The following is a 24457-nucleotide window of genomic DNA, read 5'->3' as shown; positions in this document are numbered from 1 at the left end:
ATATATTTCTTTTGGAAGGAGATTATTAACTCCATGATAAGTGATATCAAAGTGATTTTTTTACTGCTCAATTTAATATCAAATATCCTAGTAGGTGAAATAGACAAGGTGGACACTCGTGATGAGGACGTCATAAGATTGTGTAGGGAGGATGTCATGTTTTAAAGAGAAATAAAAAAAGTTCATAGATTTTATAAGCAGTGACACTGTACATACTATAAGACAAAGATATATAAAACAACTTTGAAAAGCTTAAGCCGGAGTAGTATAAAAGAAAAACAAGGTAGCAAACCAGTGATGAAAATATGATGAAAACAAGGTAGTATAAAAGAAGTATGTTGAAGAACATAAGAAAGAAGAAAAGAGTGCCTCAAAAATTATTGAATAGTAAATCAAGTACATGAGGTAACACCGATCCCTCATATAAGAATATACACCATTACAAACCATTTCACCTAAAAATCTTACATCTTCAAACAAAAAACCCCCAAGACAATAACCCTATTTCTAAAATACACCTCAAGATGTAAGATAACTTTTAATTACCATTAATATTAAATTTGATTGACGTGTTTAGCTCTTTGAAATTTCGAAGTTTTTTGGCTCGTTATTTTGTTCCCATTCATTTTCTAACTAGATTAGACCCATAGGTTTGAATTACCCGACACTTAGGTCCCTCACCACCCCCATGTTACACGCATGCAAGGAAACAACTTTTCAAAACTTGTCTTCATTTTAGGACTTTGTAAAGTAAAATCTACAAATATTAAAAAGACTACCCTGCAACAAAGGTGATACATTAATGGGGACATTAATCAATTGGGAAAGGCTATCCAAAATTTTTATTTTTAGTCTTATCTACGTGTATATATACAATAAATATTAGAGGTAAAAATAGGACATTATATTTTTAAGAATATAACTTTATCTTCGAATCTAAGAAAAGTCATTATTGATAATGATAGCTGCAGACCCTAAATAAAAATCATATAACAAATAATATCTAATTTTGGAGGAGCAACAACAAGCAACCTCAATAATTAAACGGATGATTATTATCCCTTGAAATCTCAAGTTCTAGCATAATTTTTATAAAGGGTGTATGAACATTTATTGTCAAATAGTTGTATATTGTTACATGAGAAAAGGACACTGATGAACTATTTTGCCTCACTAACTATTTTCTCTGGGTGCTTATTTGATTTCACCCAGTCTCCAAATGAATAATAGAATACAACCAAATCACAAAAACTGGAACATGATTTCTACATCAAATTGCTATATAACAGCTCTCTCAAAAAAGAATACCGACCAATCTAAATATAACATTGAATAGATATTCGACCTGATCGAATTAAGCACCTAGTAATAGATCAGATTCTGGAAAACTCGAATTCTACTCCTTTCTTTCTAGGGGAAAACCCTTCTACGGGAGTAACCCTGCTTAGAATCCATAAGCCTCAGCCTGGACAGAAAATTGATTCAGAGCGATCTATGCCGTGCCGTGAAACATTCGGAAAATGTACCTTTTTCTTCTCATGCCATCAACATTTTTTAGCATGTATATGTGGCATATTCGGTGGATCACGACTCATTAAATTTGCCCACAAGTTGACAATGGTTACAAAATAATGCTGTCCATCCCAAAGCACCATTTTCATGCCTGATACAAGAGAACAAGATGATTTTAGAGACTGGTGTGAGTGAACCTAGAAAAGATGGTCCACAATCAATTGAAGACTAGCAAATTGTTTTACTTGGTTATGTTCCAAGGTTAAGTAAAACAGTAACTTCTAGAATCAGTCATCACACTTCAAAAACTAATCTGTTAACTAAGCATGATTCTCGTGTTGATATATCAGAGCCGGAGTGTATTATACATAAGTCCACACTCTTCAAGAGGATCAAGCCTCTTTGACGACCTATCTACACCTAGCACATGAAAACATGAAATCTCTCCCCCTTTACTTCTTTATCCTAGATAAAAAAATTATACTTGGCTTAAAACCAATAAATTCATACCTGGCACTGCTGAAGCAGTTAAACCTGATAGGCAGCATGTCGGTTCTTGTCCGGAGAAAACTTGTTTATAGAGTTCATGTGCATCAGGATCATGAATACTCCGAATGGAACCAAATAAAGCTTCAACATCACATTTCAAATCAGTTGAAACAGTAAGGCTTTGAAGGGCTTCTTCAAGTCCTGAGCTTGACCACACAGTAGAACACTCCCGCACAAGGGAGAGGAAGTTAGTGTGATTGTCAGAACAGAACAATATCCAAGGCTTGTAGAGTTTGGTGGACAAAGATCTGACGATTCTGACAACTCTGAAAATTTCTCCAAGTGCTAGAATGTACTGTCTGCCTGTAAATGCCCAAAATATCATCTCAAAAAACAAAATTAGATCAATACAACAAAGAGTGCATAAAATTTTATATGCTCGCTTTTCAAGTAAAGCACCTTGAGGTTTAGACAATAATTCATTGTGGATGTTTTGTTGTAATGACTGCTTCCAAATCATAGCACCATGTTTCAGCTCTAGTTCACAAACAGACAAAATCCTTGACCACGTAGATACATAATTAGTTTGATCCTCAAACGACCCCAATTTTAGAATCTTTAATGTTGATGCAGCATGTCTCATCAGCTCAACTGCTGATACCATATCCTTCTCTGCCTATTGAATTGAAAATGCAAGCCAGGTCAAAGCCATTAATAAGCAAAATAATCATCAATCATATGGGAAACAGAATATTTACCCTCTAAACAGTATTTCATATTCTGAGATGTTAATTCAGACATACCCGTTCATATTGAGAAATAATAAATTTAAGTACAAGAACAAGAATATATATGACAAACAGGTGCATAAAGGGGAACTTGTGGATATCAGCCAGGATCCAACTTAACACCAGCCTGTTATGATATGTAAATCAACTTCATGTTCAATAAGTTGTTGTAACTCCTTATAAATAAAAAGGGCCATACCCAGATATAGTCCCACAAAATGAGGGTACTGGACTCCTAGGAGTTGTAATGGAAAAGAACTACACTTTTATGTTTTGTTAACGCCTCTCAAGCCTTGAATCAAATCAATTTCTTGAAAACAAGAGCATATAACCCCAAATCAAGGGAAAAGACACAAACCAGTGATAATTTCTCTGATAACTGATATTCTGATTCCAGTGGTAAAAACAGTTTTTCCAGTAGAACCTTGGCATATTCACCAAGGTGAATACTTCTTGACTGGAGATTCTCCAATGCCACTTCTTCAGATATTATGCCATTCTTGTGCAGTTCATTATATAGATCCTACAGCCAAAGGTAGCAGACAAGATTCAGACATTAAATATTCAATGAACATGAACAACAATACCATCATTCGAGGATAATATTTACATGGAAATTTGGCTTGTTTAAATCAAATAGAAGCAGTATCAAGAGAAATGATTTTGGTTTGAAGTGAGAAAGGATCACAAATCAAGAGGTATAAACAGAAGGGGGATTTTTATAGACATTTTCCCAATCTTTTTGGCATATTCCTTCCAAATAAAAGGGAGTACAGAAATAATCAAATAACAGAAAACGGAAAGGAATCAGAAATAACTGCACACCTGAATTTCCTTCTCAATAGCTTTTACTTCAGAATCTTCACCGGAAGGAGCATCAATACTTTTATCTTTCTAATTAAAAACATATTTCAGAAACAAAATACTTTAAAAACATTAATATAAAAAAAAGAAGTCAAGAAAAGAAATTAAATTAAAGGACTCTACCAACCTTCAACTTGTCGAGATGCCTAAGTGCAACAAAGCACAATTCAGCTGTCAATTTAGAATACAAGCCTACATAATCATTTAGGTCCGTTTTAGTAGAGTATTTTTCATATGTATCTCCAAAACCAAGTGAAGAATTTTGGTTTTCTCCTCTGATTCCTGAAACAGCATCTTTAAATTCCCATGATTCATCATCAAAATTATCATCACCATTTGCCAAGTCGGAACCCACGACTATCTGAGAGGAAAGAAGTCCATTTTCCCTTGAATTGCTTATCTGATTTAAAGAAGCCTTTATCTCAGTTTGACTATATAAACTTGATATAAAATCATTGATAGATACATTTGGACGCGTATCCTTAATTCCAGTCCTAGAAGTGTTATGTTTAATGGAAACGTCTTCATATCTCAATGTATTCTCAGTTTCAATTTCTGCATCACCAAAGATGGACAGGGGCAATGCTCCTTTGGGATTCTTTGAAGTATCCTCGTTCCCCTGAGCACATCAAAGGAACAGTGAATCAAAGAAGAAAATTTTCCAATGTGTACCACGGGTAACTTTCCTCTCAATCACAATCAAAATACAATTTATTAGATGAACAGGCATATCTCATGCAACAGGAATTTAATGCTTAACATGAGATCAATTTATAGAAGTTTAGAACAACATATTGGATCCAACAAAGCCCTGTCTCGAGCAGTAAAATGAAATAATACCCGGATATGATTGCCAAATGAAATATCTTCTACCCCGGAAGAGGAAGCATCGGCAACCTTTGGCTCTTCCTACGGATATAAGTATAAAAAATTGAAATTGATAAGGTAGATTATTTTTAATAAAGAGAGAAAAAAAAGTATCAATCAATTCATCACCTTAGTCTGCAATCCATTTCCAGAAGTTGCATCCTTAAAAGCCCAAGACAAGTCATCAGAACCGAGAGTTTTACCAACTGAAGAAGAAATCCCAACATTTTTTATATCATTCTGCTTGTTTTGAGATTCAAAACTAGTGGAGAAACTAAATCCTAAGTTCCATTCACCAGGTTTATTACACATTCCATCTGATGTGCCAAAAAACTCACTAGAACCATTCACACTACTTCCAAACCCAAAGCTGAATTCGGCTCCCTTAGGATTCTCCTGTTCATGGTCTTTAACCTTCAAAGTAATAAATGTCAGCAGTCGTAAACAAAATAGAGTCCCTGAACAACTTGTCAATAGGAGCACAACATAATTTCCTTTATGTAAATTTATACATCTTACCCTACAGAGCACCAGAACAACAAACTATCACCACTAACTAAAGCAAAAGAACTTACAGAACGATTTGTAACTATACAGTTGACATGGATTTTATGGTTTACCAAAATGAAAACGAATTAAATTTTACCTTAGTATCACCACTACCAAAGTGTGTCTCAGGCTCTGCAGCCTTGAATTCCCATCCATCATCATCACTAAACTCGTCATTGTCATCAACTACATTAGAGTTCAAACTACTTGCATTCGTGGTTGTCCCATGTATATTTGAATTCGGCACACTGACATTTGAACCCAACGGATCCCAACTCAAAGGGGACATATTGAAATTAGAGACTGGCACATTTTGAATTATTCTAATAAAACTACAAAGATTAAACAGCATCAATAAAGCCTCGTTAAAGACCTTACTTCCAAAAACAGTCATTTATCGATGAGAGGATTCAGTATCAAAATCCCCATGCCTTTCTCACTTCTGTTTAACAAAACATTAACATTGGAAATGACTGACAATCAAAATCACAGAAATTCTACAAATTCTACCTTCAAAATTTCAACTGCAGTTTCTGCTTTTGGTTCTGCAGCTTTGAATTCCCAACCATCATCGTCCTCCTCATCAACCAAATCAGAATTCTTCACATTTGCATCCAAAACATAATCCGTCTGACCCAAACCCGATCCATTTGAATCCAAATTCAACCCACTTGACCCCAAATTCACTGCTTTACTTTCCATCCTTAATGCATAGCCATTTGAACTAAAATTCTTCTCTTTTTTAACCGAAGCATCACCATTTCCACCCAAATGCAATGTATCCAACTTAAGATCCAATCCGTTTAACCCCGAATTCAACCCGTTCCAATTCCAAGTCTCCACCTTCGGGTTCAAATCAATTACCTGCTTAACATCCACACCCGGCTGAAGCCCATTTGTCTAATACCCCTTCTCATTCTGTTTATACAAATACCTTATCATATCATTTAAATCCGATCCTTTTCCTTTCAAATTCCCATCCTTTTTAGGAAACGAAAACGAAAACGAACTATTCACACCGTTAAGCCCAAAATCAGACCCCTCATCTTCTTTTTCTTCTTCACCGAAAATCGATAACGGTAAAGCTCCAGTCAGCTTATCCCATTGTGTTTTCACCGACTCGACTCGGCTCGGAGCTGAGCCAGGTTCAGATGGAAGGGGGGATTTGGATCGAAACGAAGATAATTGACGGGAAGAGATTCAGTACGGGAGATATTACTTCCGGAGTTGATGAAGTCTCCCCAATCATCTTCGTCGTCGTTGGCGGAGGTGGCAGCCGTCGTGGTGGTGTTTTTGGAGGAGAAACCAGGACCGTTGATCGAATGTGACGATGAGAAGAACATGAAATCGGCGAATCGAACATCATCGTCGTTTTTGGCCATAGTTTCAAAGGCAGTTTCCTTTCCTTTTTTCGCGCGATCTATTGCCTCATCTGAAAATCTCTGCTGTTTTATTTCGAACCATTTTCAGGGGTGCGCAGGTTTAGGTTGTGCGCACTATGAACCATTATAATGCTTGACCAGTGGCCATTTCCTCAAATTATATGTGCTAAGATTTTAAATTAATCTTTAAAATTTAAATATTTTTAATTAAAATCTGGTTTTTGAAGTTTTAGTATATTTTTGTTTTATCATTAAAACTTTTAAAATTTATAATACAGTCATCATACTTTTAATTTGTTATTAATATAATCATTATTGTTAAAAATATTGATTTAATATGATAAAATCAATTCTTTATTTTCATTGAAAAATCATAAGCTTTCAAATTAATAATAGTATGTTATTTTCATATTCGACGTCATTGTCCGATGATAAACAAAGTGATTTTCAAATTAATAAAAATCTATTAAAGTTCAACTCGAAATTAATATGATACAAATTAATTAAAAGATAGTTAGAAAAAAAAACATATGAATGTTTCCTATTTCTTTTACGTAGAAAATGTACTTTCAGTAGATTTCTACTATATAAGTTTCTTTTATAGTCGGATAAATATCAATATTAATAGATGGGGTAAACTACATGAATGGTCTTTTACCTTTAATATTTGTACACTTTTACTTACCAAATTGAAAAAGGTTAAGTTTTGGTCACTTAAATTATCATTTATTAAGCTTTGGTTATTGAGATGTTGAATGTCGTGAGTTTGATGAAATAACACGTTAGTTAAAAAAAAAGTTTAATTTTTATTTTAATCCATGAATTTGAGGAGCGGTATGAGGTGAAAACCTCATGTTCAATTTAAATAAAATACTAACATGGGTCCTTTTATAAATCCAATGTAGTTTAGGGACAAATTATCAATTTACCCCTTACTATTGATCTTCTTCTCCACCAACAAGTTTATGTTGAAACTCTGAATGTTGCTGGTTTGCTTCATTTCAACTATGCAACTGCTCATGGTTTCCTCCTAGCTGTGTTGTTGGTGGTCAGTGCTGAGAAGGCAAAACTGATCTTCATCATGACACCGTGATAAAAATATAAATTATTAAAATAAATATATATATTATATATAGGGTAAACTATACATCTAAGATCTCAACTATTACTTCTATTTTGTCTGAGTCACTCAACTATTCTTTTTTTTAAAATCATACCTAACATTTAGTTTTGGTTTCATTTTGGTCACTTGTTGTTAAAAAATTAAAGGTAATTCCGACGGTCATCATAAGATAATGTCACATCATCATTGAAATATAAAAATATCACGTCAATAATTCTATTAATTTTTTAATGTTGGGTGACTAAAATGAAACTAAAACATAACATTAGGTAGGATTTAAAAAAAACCTTGAGTAATTAAAACGAAATAAAAGTGATAGTTATGATATTAAATGTGTAGTTTACCCTTATATATAATATATACATGTAATATATAGATACAAACAATTTAATTATATATAATACATAACCATCACTAAAGATGTATCATTTGTTCATATACATAACAACAGTCAGTAATGGATTAAAAAATACTTTTGCATATGAACACATATATGTTAATAATATTTTTTTTCGTATAAGAATAATACAATTAAAAATTTAAAGAAAACAACATCAATAAAATGAACAACATAAAAATTTTAAGATTTTAGAGTGAACATATACCTACTCTGAATAACTCTTACATCTGCCACTTACAAGGGTGATATAGATCCTGAAAATGAATGGTTTGAAAGATATAGGTTTAATAGCTAAATAAGTTCCCAAACTATATATATTTTTTTTCGAGTAGATGTCTATAGTTTTTTTTTTGACAATTCAGATGCCTAACGTTACGAACGTGACCACTTTAGGTGTCTGGGCACCCGTTAGTTTTCTCCGTTAAGTGACACATGTCAAAATCTGGTAATTTTGAAATTTATTTTAAAAAAAAAATAAAAATATTATTATATTTATAAAAAAACATTAATTTCTTTTAAATTATAAAAAAACCTCAAAATCCCTAAAATCCCCAAATCCTAACACTAACCTACCATCTTCCTTTCCAGCCACAACCGCCGTCGCCGACATAGTCCCTACCATAATTCTAGTTATACGTTGTCGTAGTTGTCAATGATTGGCCATCGAAATCACATGGGATCGCAATTTTCATCATATGATTCGCGGGATATAAAATGTCGGTTCGCCGTCGATCGATCACAATTTCATAGGAGTTTTGGTTGCTGGGGGAGGTGAGATCGGGTGGAGCTTCGTTGACGGCAAAAGGCAACAATCAGCGTGGGTTTAGGGGTTGAAATTAAGGTTTTCAAAGTTTTGTTGTTATTTCAAAATTTATGTGTTTTCTGTTTAAAAATATATAATTTTATTCGATTGTGACACGTGTCACTTGACGGATGAAATTAACGCTGTTGACGGCCCGGGCACATAAAGTGATAACTTTTGTAACGTTAGGTACCTGGATGGGTTAAAAATACTGTAGGCACCTATTAGGCAAAAAGGGTATAGTTTAGGCCCTTATTTGGATATTAAGCCAAAGATCTAATGTACCGACCTCGGAACATTTATTCATCTTAGCCTTAAATCTCGCAACATTTATTCTTTATTAGAACGCTTGAGTTCCAGAGCTGGCATTTATGTAATGGCAGAAAACCCAATGAAACAGCCACTCAGTTTATCCAACTCATCAACTTCTACAGGCATAAATAGGCGGAGGAAACCTTATATCATTAGCAACTTCTCAAATTTCTGAGATTCTTACCTGTACAGCTTCACCGTTTTCAGTCTTGTTAATGGCTAAGAAAGTTAAGATGAAGGGTGTAGACCGGATCAGTGATTTACCTGATCCAATTTTAATTCACATTCTGTCATTCCTTTCTACAATAATTGCTGCTCGAACCTCCATTTTATCTACCAGGTGGAGAAATCTTTTTACTTTAGTTTCTAATCTCAACTTTGAATTGGATGGATGTATATCCAGGTGGGAAAATAGGCTGCGTCTTCGTAAGTTTAACAGCTCCACCATTAAGAGCTTTAGGTGCTTTGTCGATAGAGTGCTGTCTTTTCACGGTAGGACAAATGTGGATAAATTCCGCCTCAAATTCCGCCTGAAACGCGGGAAATGCGTTGATTCCGACAGTGCTTGTAGGTGGATATCAGGGGCACTTATGCGTGGTGTCAAACATCTTGATTTGAACATCTCGCTTGACAAGTTCACTTTTCCGGATGCTCTTTTTACTTGCAGCTCATTGGTAACTTTGAAACTGGATATTGTTTTAGTTTTGCATGTTCCAGAAGACATTCATTTTCCAAACCTAGAGACTCTTCATCTCAAGTCGGTTAAGTTCTTCGATGATAATTCAGTTAAAAGTCTCTTCTCCAGCTGCAGTAATCTTCAAGATGTGGTCATAGAGAACTGCAGCATGATGAATGTAAAGAGCTTCAGAATTTCACACCCTTTGCTCAGAAGTTTGACTATAATTCGCCCCTGTTATACTTCCAATTGTTGGTTAACGATTGACGCGCCATGTCTATCCAACTTCAAATACATTATTGACCATCTAGTAGCAGGGTATTCGTTGAAGAACCTGGAATCTATTGTCAGTGCCGATATTCAATTCCTAATTGAGAACGTAGATCTTCAAGCCGATGCAAGGCATGCAGCAACAATTTTTAGAGAGATCTATCGTGTTCGTTCACTAGTTCTGTCACTTTATTCTCTAGAGGTTTGTTTATTGACAGACCCTTAATCTAATTTTCTGCCATCAAAGTCTGATTAATGGTAATATTAACATATTTGTGTTAGCTTCTTTTAAGCTGTGAACCGTTTCCTGCTTTTCCTACCTTGGTTGAACTGGAGACACCTTATGATAAGGCTGAGCAATTGATGAGTTCAACAGATAAAGGACTTGAAACTTTACTGTCACATTGTCCTGAACTAGAAAATCTTGCCTTCCGTCAGGTTTTATTCTTCGTTTAAACTTCGATTTAAGTTGCAGACTCTTACTTGCTGATTTCGTTTTCGTGTTCCGGTTTTAGGATGTTCTCATCTCTCTGCCCGAAGAAGTGCCTTCATGCTTGTCGTTTAAAGTCAAGGCGATCGAAATTTCAAACTTTAAAGAAGACGAAGATTGTATCCGAAAGGCAAAGTACATCCTAGAGAATGGTAGAGCTCTAGAGAAGTTGACAATACGTACATCAATCTGTTGCCGTTTTAATAAATTGAAGATTTCACAAGTGTTGTTTGCTTATCCAAGGAAATCTAAGCAATGCTTTATCTTGATTGTTTGATGAAATATTGATTTGTTGCTATATTTGTCTTGCTTTTATGTAGGACTTTCTTTTATCACAATAATTGGAACATAATTTCTTAAAAAACATTGCTTGTTAGCACATATACCAATTGACCCTTAGTAAAGATGGATAGAATACAAATTAGAACATTGCCCAATTCTTCTTTAACGAGATATCTATCAACTTCCATATGCTTTGTTCAATCATCTTGAACATGATTCTGAACAATATTGGTAGCTGATTTGTTATCATTGTAAAGCCTTATGAGTCACTCATGCTTTATCTTTAAGTCATATCGAATTACTTTTATCCAGAGTAACTCATGTACTCACATATCGGTCTATTTTAAATTTTGATCTAATATTTGGGGCTGTTTATTTCACGTAAAACATATTTCAGAAAATGATTTTCGTAAATTGAATTACATTTTCAGGAAATAATTTTTTGAAAATTATTTTATTGCATTTGGATGATATTGTGTAAATCATTTTTCACTTGATAAATTTTTATAAATATTAAATACAATAAATAATAATATTTATTAGAAAAAAATAATATGATTATTTTGAAACATTATTATAATATCAAAAATTATAATATTAAAATGAGAATATTATATTTAAAAATCATTAATAAATATATTTTAAATATTTAATAATATTATTTTATAAACCTAATGAATAAAATAAATCATATTAACAATTTATTATATATTATTAAAATATGAATATAATATTATATATTATTATAATATAATTGAATATATTATTATGTTTTTAAAAATATAAATATAAAATTATTAAAAAATATATTTTAATAATTAATATTTTATTAAAGTGATATTAAAAAGTATATTAATATTAAATATATAAAATAATATTATTTTGCGTATTTATTATTTGAAGTGAAAAATTTAAAAAATGACTTACACAAAATCAGACTATAAGTCATTTTCTAAAAAAAATAAAAGAAATTATGTTAACCAGACCATCTGTTTTCCACCAACAAAAAACTAAAAAAATGATGAAAACATTTTTCGAAAATTTAATTTCAGTGAAACAAAATACCCTTGCTACCACATTATACTTCTTATTTGAGGTGTTTAATGAGTTGAGTAGCTTGTGAGCAACTCAAACTTGACTTAATCAAAGCTCGACTCGGATTGACTCAACTCTATCTCGTACTCGACTTGAGACTTTAATGAGTTGAGTCGAGCAAAGTTCAATTTTACTCGATAAGTTTACTAGTAACTTGATAAATTACTAATATATTAATTTTCTATAAATAACAAAACATTATTAAATTATTAATTAATAATTATTATTTTACTACACCCAAAAATCAAATCTTAAATAACAAAGTAATAATATTTATTATAGTTGCTTATTATAAGATATTATAAATGTTTTTTTGTTTATAGGATAACTATGTTGATCAAGCAAAAACAATTATTCTCCCAATATTATAGTTTGGTAACTGCAAGGAACAATGAATAGAGTTAAGAGATGTTGAGTTTTTTATTATTAGAATTGAATATGTATTGTTGAACTTTTCATTTAAGAATATTTTTAATATGTTAGTTTAATGTATTTGTGAATTGTTATTTTGGCTTTAATATGTTAGTTTGATGTATTTGTGGAGTATTATTTTGGAATTTAGTGTTTAAAATTGCTTCATACACTCTTTTTATTTTTTTGGGTTAAATTTATAATTTATGTTTATATTCAACTCTATATAGTATTAGTAGATTTTACCTATAATTAAAAAACAAGATAAAAACTTTGGTAAGCTTAATAATGAGCAACAAGTTTTTTAATGAGCATAAGTCGAACAAAATTTTAATGAGCAACGAGTCCAACCAAACAACAAAAGTTTTTAATAAGCACGAGTTAAACAATGCTCAACTCACGATTAACTTACTCGATAAACGTCCTTAATTCTTACTCTTCATGATTTCCAAATATATTAACTTTCCAACCAACCTCTGATATGACATTAAATCATCGACATTTTATATTCATGAGGTACTAACGAAAACACCTACGAGCCCTCTTCTTCCTCTTAAACAGAGAAGACCTTGCAATATTTCAAAACGCAACAACAAATCCAGTACTATAGTTACATAAAATCAAGGTTAAAAAACATAAATGGTCCTCGACTATAAGTTGTTATTTTCTTGAATCATTTGATTATTAAAAGTTACAAAATGGTCACCGACTATTCTTATGTTCCAAACTCGTCTTTTTTCGTTAAAAGAATTTATGGTCGTATAAGCTGGACGTTAACCTACTAAATGAGATACGATAAAATCCGATCACATAACTATTTGAGTTATATGGTTATTTGAGATTCTGGGATTAGATTTTATTATATATCAGTTACCATGTTAACATCCAACTTAGATGATCGCCAATTTTTTAACGGAAAAGGATGTGTTTGAAACATACGAATAGTCGGGGATCATTTTGTAACTTTCAATAGTCAGAGACTTAACAAAGCATCACCTTATCATCGGAGAACTATTTTGTAACTTTTAGTAGTCGAGAGACTCAACAAAATAATACCCTATAGTCAATAGACCATATGTGTACTTTATTGACCGGAATAAATCATGGCCTCAGGAACACAAGTTGCAATGCCACTCATGGTCTCAGGAATCGTTCCCCAACAAACGGTTTATCAACCCAAAAAGATCAGTAATTATGTAGGAATTTCACTGGATAAATTGTAGTCTGAAAGGTCCATGGCTCTATGCTTGAAAGAGATCTAACGGCACAGAGTTTAAGAGGAATATCATCTTGGAAATTGTAAGTACTAGATATGTAATAAATGTATTCCAAAAGTTAAATCTGAAACCTTTCCAAATTCTCTATGAAACTTTGGACGCAGAGCTTGCATTTATGCAATGACTGAAAATCCAATGAAACAACCTCTCAATTCATGCACTTCAACCGGCCATTATTACTAATAATCATAGCTTGACTTGATTCTTGGATTTCATCTCCTTTCTTTTTACTATAAAATTGTACCTCTACAAGATGAATCGTAACAACATTTTCTATTACAGTAAAAAACTTACATCAAGTATCTGGGATTATTTTTGGAACGGCAAAGAAAGTAGGAATGAAGGGTGTAGACAGGATTAGTGGTTTACCTGATTCAATTTTAGGTCACATTCTTTCATTCCTTTCTACAGTAACAGCAGTTCAAACCTCCGTTTTATCTACCAGATGGAGAGATCTTTTTACTTTAGTTTCTGCTCTCAACTTTGAATTTGAAGAGCAGCATATGGACTGGAGCAAGAGGCATAAAAGTTCCACCGTTAAGAACTTTATGTGCTTTGTCGACAGAGTGTTGTTTTTCCATAGGGCAAATGTCGATAAGTTTCGTCTGAAATGCGGCAAAAGGGTTGATTCTGACCGTATTTATGGGTGGATATCAGTCGCACTTTGGCGAGGCTATAAACATCTTGATTTAAACATCACTCTTGATAAATTCACTTTGCCTGGTGCTTTGTTTACTTGCAGGACATTGGTAACTTTGAAACTGGATATTGGTTTTGTTTTGGATGTTCCAAAGGGTGTTCATTTTCCGAATCTAGAGACTCTTCAACTCAATTCTGTTGAATTTTTTAATGATAATTCAGTTATAAATCTTTTCTCCAGCTGCAGTAGTCTTGAAGATGTGGTTATAAGTAGATGCAACATGAAGAACATAAGTAGCTTCAATATTTCGCATCATTTTCTCAAAAAATTGACTATACTTGACTTGTGTAATAGTTCCAAGTATTGGTTAATGATTGATACTCCTAATCTGGCCTACTTCAGATACAATAACTGCATCATAGCAGGGTATTCACTGGAGAATCTGACATCTATTGTCTGTGCAGACATTCAATTTCAAATCAAAGATGACGACGATCTTCTAGTCGATATAACAGATTTTTCTAAAGTGTTCTGTATAGTTGGTTCACTTACTCTATCACTTTATTCTCTGCAGGTTTGTTTCTTGACAAACCCTTAATCTAATTTCCGCTATCAAAATGTCTAGAAAATTTTGTACTTAACAATCTACTGACAATGCAATCTTTTTCATTATAACAGCTTCTCTTACGTTGTGAGTCACTTCCTGTTTTTTCTACCATGATTAAATTGAAGATATGTTCTGGTTATCATCGTTGGTTGAAGGATGGAGGACTTGAAACTTTATTGTCAAGGTCGCCTGAACTAGAAAAACTTTCCTTTCCTCGGGTATTATTATTGTAAGCTTAGGCTTTCATTTAAGCTGAAGACTATTACTGACTCCAATTTATGTTCTGATTTCAGGAAGCTCTCAGATCTCTGCCCGAAGAAGTGCCTTCTTGTTTGTTGTTTAAACTGAAGGCTATTGAAATTTCGTTCTTCGAAAATAACGAAGAATGTATACGAAAGGCAAAGTATATCATAAAGAATGGTGGAGCTCTTGAGAATTTTACAATATTTACATACGGATACGGTGATGAAAAAGAGAGATTGAAGATATCCAAAGTGTTGTTGGCTTCCCCAAGGAAATCAAACAAGTGCAATTTCTTGATTGTTTGTATTGTATTGTTGATATATTGTCTTCTTTTTAGAACGATTCTATTTTTAGTATCGAAAGATAAATAAATTGGGTCACTTGAGGTCCTTTTGCTGACCATGGCGCTGAAATTATTGAAACATTTCGAGTACTCTTTAGTGCTTGTTGTTGTTGTTGTTGTTTAGTGCTTGTTGTTGTTGTGTTTAGTGCTTGTCAAATTTTATATTGAGATAGAGTTACTTCATGAATCATCTAAATACTAATTCTTTTTATTAAAAAAATTCTATTTAAATAATGTCTTTTATCAATTTTAGTAACCTATAATTCTAGAATTTCATATAAATCATCAAAGTTTTAGACGTACCAAATCGAGAGGATTATGATTTTCTTAATTTCATGCAGCTTCTGAAAGAATCATTCTCATATATACAAATTATATACAAATTCTAAACTTGTATAATTCAGAACATACTACATAAAATTAACGATCCTTTTATTTTTCAAACACCCACACTCTTTAACATTGTAGAGTAGAAAATTATTTTCAATCACTCTCGCATTCTCTATCATGTTAATGTAAAAATTTATTCCTTAAAATTTTAGTGACTCATTACACGATTTTTCGATAATGAATTGTTGTTTGGACGAATATACAAATCTATATAAATTAAATGTTTTAATCCTAAAAGATAAAAAATTCCAAATAATTATATCTTTAATAAAAAAATATAATTTAATTATAGGGTAAATTATACCAGTGACCCCAACTATAGCCCCTTTTCACTTTGACCATCATTTTTGAATACTTGTCAATCAGGTCACTCAATTATTTAAATGAATTCAATCAGGCCATTGGCCGTTAACAGTTAACGGGAGTGCTAATGCGGTAGTTAATAAAATTGATATAATTACACATTTAGTCATTGTTACTTACATATTCTTAACTTGGTCACATCTTAATAGAATTGAATATATATTTTATTTTTATCTTAACTAAAGTAAAATATATATATTAGTCTTTTCTAAACTTAAAAAATATTTTTTACCTTAACTTAAATATTTAAATTTTATTCTTATAATATTTTAAAATTAAAATATATTTTTAAGTTAAGGTAGGAATAAAATATATTTTATAAGTTAAGATAAGATTAAAATATATTTTCCAGTTAAGATAAGAATAAAATAAATTCAATAAGTTAAAAAAAATAAAATATATTTTTAATGTTATAAAAAATATTTTTTACCTTAACTTAAATATTTAAATTTTATTTTTATAATATTTTAAAATTAAAATAAAAAATATATTTTTTCATAATTAAGATAAAAAAAATATATTTCTAAATTAAAATAAGAATAAAATATATTAATATATTTTTTAAAATTAAAATAAGATATATATTTTCAAGTTAAGATAACAATTTAATATATTTAATAATTTAAGGTAAGAATATAATATATTTAATAATTTAAGTTAAGAATATAATATATGTAACAAGTTAAGATAAAAATAAAATATATTTTTAAGTTAAGGTAGGAATAAAATATATTTTATAAGTTAAGATAAGATTAAAATATAATTTTTTAATTAAGATAAGAATAAAAGAAATTCAATAAGTTAAAAAATAAAAATATATTTTTAATGTTAAGATGTGATTTTAAGTTAAGATATATTTAATATTAAGAATTTAAGATCATAATAAGAAACAAGATATATATCATATGTACTCTATTATGAACCATAAAATGTGATTGTCTCTGTGGTTGATGCTCTCCTTTGTCACCCAAGGGACATTGGTTTGAATCCTATGACCTTATCTTCCATTAATTATTAACAATCAGCGACCTGATTGAATGCATTTAAATAATTTAGTGGTCTGTTTGACAAGAATTCAAAAATAGTGGTCAAAGTGAAAAGGAGCTATAGTTGAGTGGTTAGTGGTATAGTTTACTTTTAATTATATTCATATTAAAATTTAAACTAGATGATAGTAAAAAATTAATTGTGGATATATTATATTTTTTCATATTTATTTAATAAGGATTATTTAATCCATGGTGTACACCAATATATCATACTAATAACGTGTTTCAGTGTGTCACGTGATTTAATATTTTCTTTATGATCTTGTTAACTGTATACTAAAAATATTCATGAAATAAATTTGTTAAATCATACATCTATAAATAGAGCTGTTAGAATAAGTGTGTAACAGGTGTGTACACACTCGAGTAATTGAGTAAATTAATCAATGGTAAAGTATATAAATGAGTAAACTAATCAATGGTAAAGTATATAAATGATCCTCAATTATAATGTATTATTTTGTTGAGTTTTTTAACAATTAAAAGTTATAAAATGGTCCTTCAATTATTGGGAGTTACTTTGTTGAGTGTCTCAATTATTAAAAGTTACAAAATGACAATCTGACTATCCATATGTTCCAAAATCGTCCCTTTTTGTTAAAAAATAACAGTGTCTGAGCTGGACGTTAACTTGTTGACTGAGATACGATAGCCATTTGAGATTCTGAGATCAAATTTTATCATATCCTATCAGCATGATAACATCCAACTCAAGTTGTTGTTAATATTTTTAACATAAAAGGACGAGTTTGGAATATATGAATAGTCATGTGACCATTTTATAACTTTAATAGATGGGAGATTCAACAAAATAACGTCCTATAGTCGGAGGATTATTTTTAACTTTTAATAAATAGGGGCTCAACAAAACAACACTCTATAAAGAGATCATTGGTGTACTTAACTCATTAATTAAATAATAAAATTAAATAAATCGAACTTATTTACTGTAAAATTGAATTATCCAAATGGAGATAACTAAATATCGAACTGAGAATTTTTATGTTTTTACTTTTTTTAGGATTTATTTATAAAACAAAAAAATTATAAGAGTAAAATTAAATATCCATGTTTAATTAATTAAATTATTTGGATTAATTATTTTATATCTAAATATTTAAATTTATATTAAATTATATACAAATATTTTTTTGATTAAAAAATTTACTAATTTTAATTAAATTATTCAATTCAAGCTTTTGAAACCTATAATCAATTTGAATACATTAAAAATTTTAATCTAATTCAATCAAATTAATCTATTCGTCTACTTATAAAAATTTAAATAATAATATATTATTAAAATAATAGTATCATTCGAAATTATTATTACGTAACTGCAATATTTATAATAATTATAATATATTCATCATATTCGTAATTATAATAAATATAATACAACAAAAACATAATAGTAAGTGTAATTTATATTCCTACTCTAATGATGCCACTTCGCAGGCTTTTCATTTTTTTTTATATGATGCAAAGTTCAATTCACAATTGGGTTCCACTCAACCAAAAAAAAAAAGTCCGTTTCCACTGACGTGTCCACTGCATGCAGGCTGACATGGCACGTCGACATTTCCCTCTGCCACTTGGTTACACGTGTCCACCTGAAACCCCACCGTTTTATATTAGCGTTTGTATGATTGCATCAGCTCACACATAAGTTGCATGAGGATCAAAATCCCACCATTCTATATATGTTTTCTCCTTCACTAGTTAATTCTCCAGTATTTTCTTGGTATCCAAACAAATCCCAGTTCATAGTTCGTCGAAATAATTTTCCTAAGAAAATCGTTAGATTGTTCGGGACCGAAATGTCTTCTGATGGTAAGCAGCAGCAGCCTCCTCAGAAACAAGATTCACAACCAGGAAAAGAACATGTTATGAACCCTGTCCCTCATTTCAGCAGCCCCGATTACAAGCCTTCGAACAAGCTTCAAGTAATGATCATTTTATAACATTTCCTGTACGAAATAATTTTCCCAAATGTATGTTTTGTGTGAATAATTTTTTCTTCTTTTTTTGTAGGGAAAGGTGGCGTTAGTTACCGGTGGCGATTCCGGTATCGGCCGGTCGGTTTGTATCCTATTTGCCAAAGAGGGTGCAACCGTGGCCTTCACGTATGTGAAGGGCCAGGAGGACAAGGACGCAAAGGACACTCTCGAGATGCTGAAAAAGGAAAAGACGGCAGACGCAAAGGATCCTATGGCTGTACCGACTGATTTGGGGTTCGACGAGAACTGCAAAAAGGTCGTCAATGACGTCGCGAAAGCGTACGGTCAGATTGATATCCTGATTAACAACGCTGCGGAGCAGTACGAGACAAGCAGTGTGGAGGAGATTGATGAGGAAAGGCTTTTAAGGGTGTTTAGGACCAACATCTTTTCTTATTTCTTCATGACCAGGTAACTAAAATTAATCGAGTACAATGGATGCTTTGATCGAATACCGCGAAATCGATTATTGTCCGATGTGATACTTTTTGCAGGCATGCTTTGAAGCACATGAAGGAAGGCAGCTCGATAATAAACACGACATCGGTGAATGCATACAAAGGGAATGCTTCGCTACTTGATTACACAGCAACCAAGGGAGCCATTGTGGCATTCATTAGGGGCCTTGCACTTCAGCTAGTGAACAGAGGCATCCGTGTGAATGGTGTCGCACCGGGGCCGATATGGACTCCACTGATACCGGCATCGTTTAACGAAGAGAAGACAACCCAGTTTGGAAGTGAAGTGCCGATGAAGAGAGCTGGTCATCCTATTGAAGTAGCACCGTGCTATGTGTTTCTTGCCTGTAATGTCTGCTCCTCCTACATAACCGGTCAAGTCCTTCATCCCAACGGCGGCACCGTCGTGAATGCTTGATATGGCTGCCGTATAGCTTTAAACGCAGCTCTCTGGTTTAGTGAATGCAGGCTTAATACTAAGAGCAAGAGTGGAATGTGTTTGTGTAGAAAACACTTATGGTTCTTGGGATCTCTATGAAGAAACCATGGACCTTCACTAAATAAAAGATCAAATGTTACTTCTGATATCTCATTTAAACTAAGATTACATGTTTACTTCCATATGTGATTTAAACTAATTTATACAACATACTAAAATTTGTAATCTGTAATTCTTACACCTAGTCCAATCCATAAAATCTGATAATTGTAAGTTCGTACCATATATTCCTAAAATGTGATCAGTCCATAATTAGACTTATATAATAAATTTAATATACAACTAAGATATACCAATTTTTTTTTATAAATATAATAAATTTAATATATAACAATTAATATATACCAAATTTTATATAAATTTAATATAAAACAATCATGAAATCGGATGATGCAGAACGAATACCAACAATCATAACAATAAACGGTTTCTCCCTATTCTCTTCAAATCAAACAAAGAATCTTAGGTATTAGAAGGAATTGAATAAACAGTTTCTCTCTGTTCTCTTCAAATCAAAAAAAAGAATCATAACAATTACAAAGAAAGAATAACTGGTTTCTCTATTCTCTTCGAATCAAATCTGTTTCTCTCTATTCTCTTCAAATCAAACCAAGAATCTTAGGTATTAAAAGTCTTCAAATCTTAGGTATTAATAGGAATCGAATATTCATCGACAATACATGGTGCATCTTAATCCACAAGAAATTCCTCAACATGGAGGTTTAGAAGAAAGGAAGAAAGACTCTTAGGTATTAGAAGAAATTCGAAATCAATTGGGTGGTCGCTGTTGGTGTTGTTGCACTTGGCGTCCCGCTTGTCGAATGGGCCGGTTTCGTGTTGTCCCGCTTGTCGAATACGTCGTTTCAGTTGCAGTTAGCGGGAGTTGTTGCACTTGGCGTCTTGCTTGTCGAATGAATTCACCAAGGGATACCGGTATCAACAAAGTGTTTGTGTACAAAACACCTATGGTCCTTGGGATATCTAAGAAGAAACTAGGGATCTTCACTAAATAAAACATAAAACATCAAATGTTTATTTCTAATATCTGTTTTAAATTAATTTATATAAGAAACTAAAATTTGTAATATGTATTCTTACGCCTAATCCAATCCACAAAATTTGATAATTGTAACTTATATTCCTAAAATTTGATTAGTCTATAATTAGACTTATACTAAAATTGATCAGTCCATAATTAGACTTACATAATAAATTTAATATACAATAATTGTATATACTTTGAGAATAAATTATTTCAAATTTAATACTATCGTAATTTAAATTTAAATATTAATATATTTAAAACTATATTTTTTAAAAATATAGGAAATAATCTCATGAAAATTTTAAAATGCATTAAAAATTTAATTTTAGATTTTTTAAAATATATTTTTAAAATTTTAATTGAAGTGCCAATTTTTAAAAAATTTAAATTCTTACTTCACCTTGTTATATTATATATATGATATATGATATGATCATATTTAATAATTTTATATATTTATATTTTATTAAATTTATTATTTTATGATCATTAAAATATTTTTCCATTTGTTTTGAAACTCCATTCTCAGCTCTATTTCATTCATGTCAATAATTTTGGGTACACAACATTACTAATAACTCTAGAAATTTAAGTGGCAATTTTTGCAGTTACGTCAATAGTAAAATCAGAGAATGATACACTTGCTTTCGGCTTTTTTTTCCAAAATCAGAGAATGATACACTTGCTTTCGGCTTTTTTTCCCGCGGTACTCTTCATTCTCCCTTAGTACTTCTTTCTAGATCCACCCTAAGCTTGCGAATTTCCTCATTTAATGCTTTTTTCAACCTTCTTACATGCCACTCACTCCTCTTTCAACTATTGTTTGAGTCTAGCGGCCGACTTCTTCATTTTTAACTCAACTTATGGAAATACCATTATTCATTAATTCATGCTTAGAGTTTCATGAATAAACATCACAGATTAACAACAATTTATAAAAATGAGATGTAAAAACAGATAAAATATGCATCAAGAAATTAACAAATACCATCTTAATAAGTCGCCTAATATGATCTTCATGTGATTTTTCCACCAGCTCTTTAAGCTTAAGCATTTTTTGCTTTGATCGGCCTTTCTAAAAAGCATACTCTTCATTTTGGTGACGAATAATTGTCTCTTTCTGTTACATGAATACAGTTACACACCGACATACATCTCTACTTTACACTAAGTTCCCAAAAGAAAACACTAACCTTAAGTTCAATAAACAATTCATCATAATACGGTTGCCAACCATTTTGTGCAATGACAGTCAATGACAAACTCAACATTATTTTCTAAGGGGTATTTAATTTTTTTTAGCAAACCAAAAAATTTAATAACGCTATCATGTTTTTCTTTAGAAAATTGATAATTAGAGGAATATATTTGATACAGACATGCACTCAAGTCAAATTTAATCTCGTTTATTAACTAGATATTCTTACATTGACTTACGTAACTCAGTATCACATTTTATAAACAAAAGATTAACATTTTCAACCTCAACAACTGGAGACATAGGATGAGTGTGTGTGCGTGCGCATGCGTGCACATGCATGTGTGTATGTGTAAATCTTTTTAAAGATTAAAATTCATGAACCCACGTAATATATATATAAAATAAAATCATAAATATTTATTAAATTAAAAAATATTTTTTAAAAAAATTATCTTCAATTGAGATAAGACACTTTATATTTTTATTGAAGTTATCAACTTAAAGAAGACGAATAATTCAAAGAGGATAGATAACTAAAGATGAAAAACATAATTTTTTTTTTGTATTTTGAAATAAAAAATGACAAAAGAAAATTGATATTTCTTGGAATATTAGAGAAAATATAAAAGAATAATAGGAAATTAATGATTATATTTCTTGACTTTTTCTGAATACAAATACAATGCTTTTATAAAAGTTTTGCACATCTAGTTTAACCGTATAGCTAACCTTAACTGCTCAGCTAACCACTTCTAACACCTTAACAACTTATTAATCACGTGCAACTAACTATTCCAATATTTTCTCTACTTCCTCCTCCTCATGCGTTAACAAGGTAAGACACATACCTTGTCCCTGAATACTTTAAACATGGTTTTAGATAAAAGGTTTTATGAGAACATATGTGCAATCTGATAACCGACCGGAACATAACTGGCGCGAAACATTTTAGCAGCAACCTTTTCTCTAATAAAATGAATATACATATCCCAATGTTTAGACTGAGCATGGTAAACTGGATTTACGTTCATAACAATGGCGCTGGTATTGTCACACCATATAGTCGGCTCTTCATGTTGCTTCACACCTAAATTAGCTAGTAGTGCACTAACCCAGGTTACTTCAGCCGCTGCATTTGCGACACTTCAATATTTTGCCTCCATGGTCGACCTTGAAACAGTCTTCTGCTTCCTTGAGCTCTAGACCACATGACACTTTTCGATGAACATCGTATTACTAGAATCAACCTATGATCATCAGCATTGCGACCCCAGTCAATATCAACAAAGGCCACAATCTTTAGTCCTGCTTCATCAGTCAAGAACTTGATATCGTAGTCCAAGGTACCAACCAAATATCAAAGTATTTATTTGACTGTCTCCAAATGAGACTCACGAGGTGCATGCATGTATTGAGCGACCTTATTCACGCTGAACGCAACGTCATGTCTAGTGTGGCAGACGTATAAAAGTGCACCAACAATACTTCGATACTCACGAGCATAGGACAACAATGACCCTGCTTCTTGACTCGGTTTTGACGAGTGACAGCTGGATTGACATTTGTCATATTTTTCCATTCCAGCAACTCAAGGATATACTTCATTTGAGAGAGAGCAAGCTTGCTGTTACTCATTTTAACTTGAATGCCAATTAAAAAATTCAGTTCACCCAAATCCTTGAGTGAGAAATCACCTTTCAAGAGTTGGATCACCCTTTCAATATCATCCCTATACTCACTAATAACTATTATGTCATCAACATAAACCAAAACAAACGTATATCAACTATCCATACGCTTCACAAAGAGCGACACATCTGCTCGTGATTCAACAGACCCAATTTGCTCAAGAATGGCCTTAAGCCTATCATGCCAATTCCTCGGCGCTTGGCGAAAACCATATAAGGCTTTGTGAAGCTTACACACAAGACAAGAGCTATTAGCATCACATTCTTCAAACCTTGGAGGATGTTGCATGAATATATCTACAGACAAATCTCCATTCAAGAAAGCGTTGTTCACATCTACTT

At 31.8% G+C, this 24457-nt stretch overlaps 4 protein-coding genes across 4 annotated transcripts; 3 read left to right on the top strand and 1 right to left on the bottom strand.

Moving 5' to 3' along the window:
* Nucleotides 1–1229: 1229 nt before the first annotated feature.
* On the bottom strand, nt 1230–6026 carry LOC120163340. Its single transcript, XM_039173309.1, has 11 exons — nt 5580–6026; nt 5167–5392; nt 4817–4934; nt 4650–4723; nt 4494–4562; nt 3781–4272; nt 3615–3683; nt 3148–3312; nt 2461–2677; nt 2023–2364; nt 1230–1663 (listed from the first exon to the last, which is right to left on the bottom strand). Exons 2-11 carry the CDS (start codon nt 5356–5358, stop codon nt 1545–1547), a joined length of 1857 nt encoding a protein of 618 aa, XP_039029240.1. The 5' UTR covers nt 5359–5392; nt 5580–6026; the 3' UTR covers nt 1230–1544.
* A 3295-nt stretch (nt 6027–9321) lies between these two features.
* On the top strand, nt 9322–10801 carry LOC120163300 (F-box/LRR-repeat protein At3g58900-like). The gene is made up of 3 exons (XM_039173269.1): nt 9322–10236; nt 10317–10472; nt 10550–10801. The coding sequence occupies exons 1-3, from the start codon at nt 9322–9324 to the stop codon at nt 10799–10801; spliced, it is 1323 nt and encodes a 440-aa protein (XP_039029200.1).
* Nucleotides 10802–13927: 3126 nt separating this feature from the next.
* LOC120163298 (F-box protein At4g09920-like) lies at nt 13928–15595 on the top strand. The gene is made up of 4 exons (XM_039173268.1): nt 13928–14803; nt 14908–15054; nt 15130–15378; nt 15569–15595. Exons 1-4 carry the CDS (start codon nt 13928–13930, stop codon nt 15593–15595), a joined length of 1299 nt encoding a protein of 432 aa, XP_039029199.1.
* Nucleotides 15596–18958: 3363 nt separating this feature from the next.
* On the top strand, nt 18959–20145 carry LOC120163319 (NADPH-dependent aldehyde reductase 1, chloroplastic-like). Its single transcript, XM_039173286.1, has 3 exons — nt 18959–19170; nt 19259–19635; nt 19719–20145. The coding sequence occupies exons 1-3, from the start codon at nt 19045–19047 to the stop codon at nt 20098–20100; spliced, it is 885 nt and encodes a 294-aa protein (XP_039029217.1). The 5' UTR covers nt 18959–19044; the 3' UTR covers nt 20101–20145.
* The last annotated feature ends 4312 nt before the right edge of the window (nt 20146–24457 follow it).

The sequence above is a fragment of the Hibiscus syriacus genome, unplaced genomic scaffold, assembly GCF_006381635.1.
Source record: "Hibiscus syriacus cultivar Baekdansim isolate YM2019G1 unplaced genomic scaffold, ASM638163v2 tig00111440_pilon, whole genome shotgun sequence".
NCBI lineage: Eukaryota > Viridiplantae > Streptophyta > Magnoliopsida > Malvales > Malvaceae > Hibiscus > Hibiscus syriacus.
This window is presented reverse-complemented; position numbering and strand designations above follow the sequence as displayed.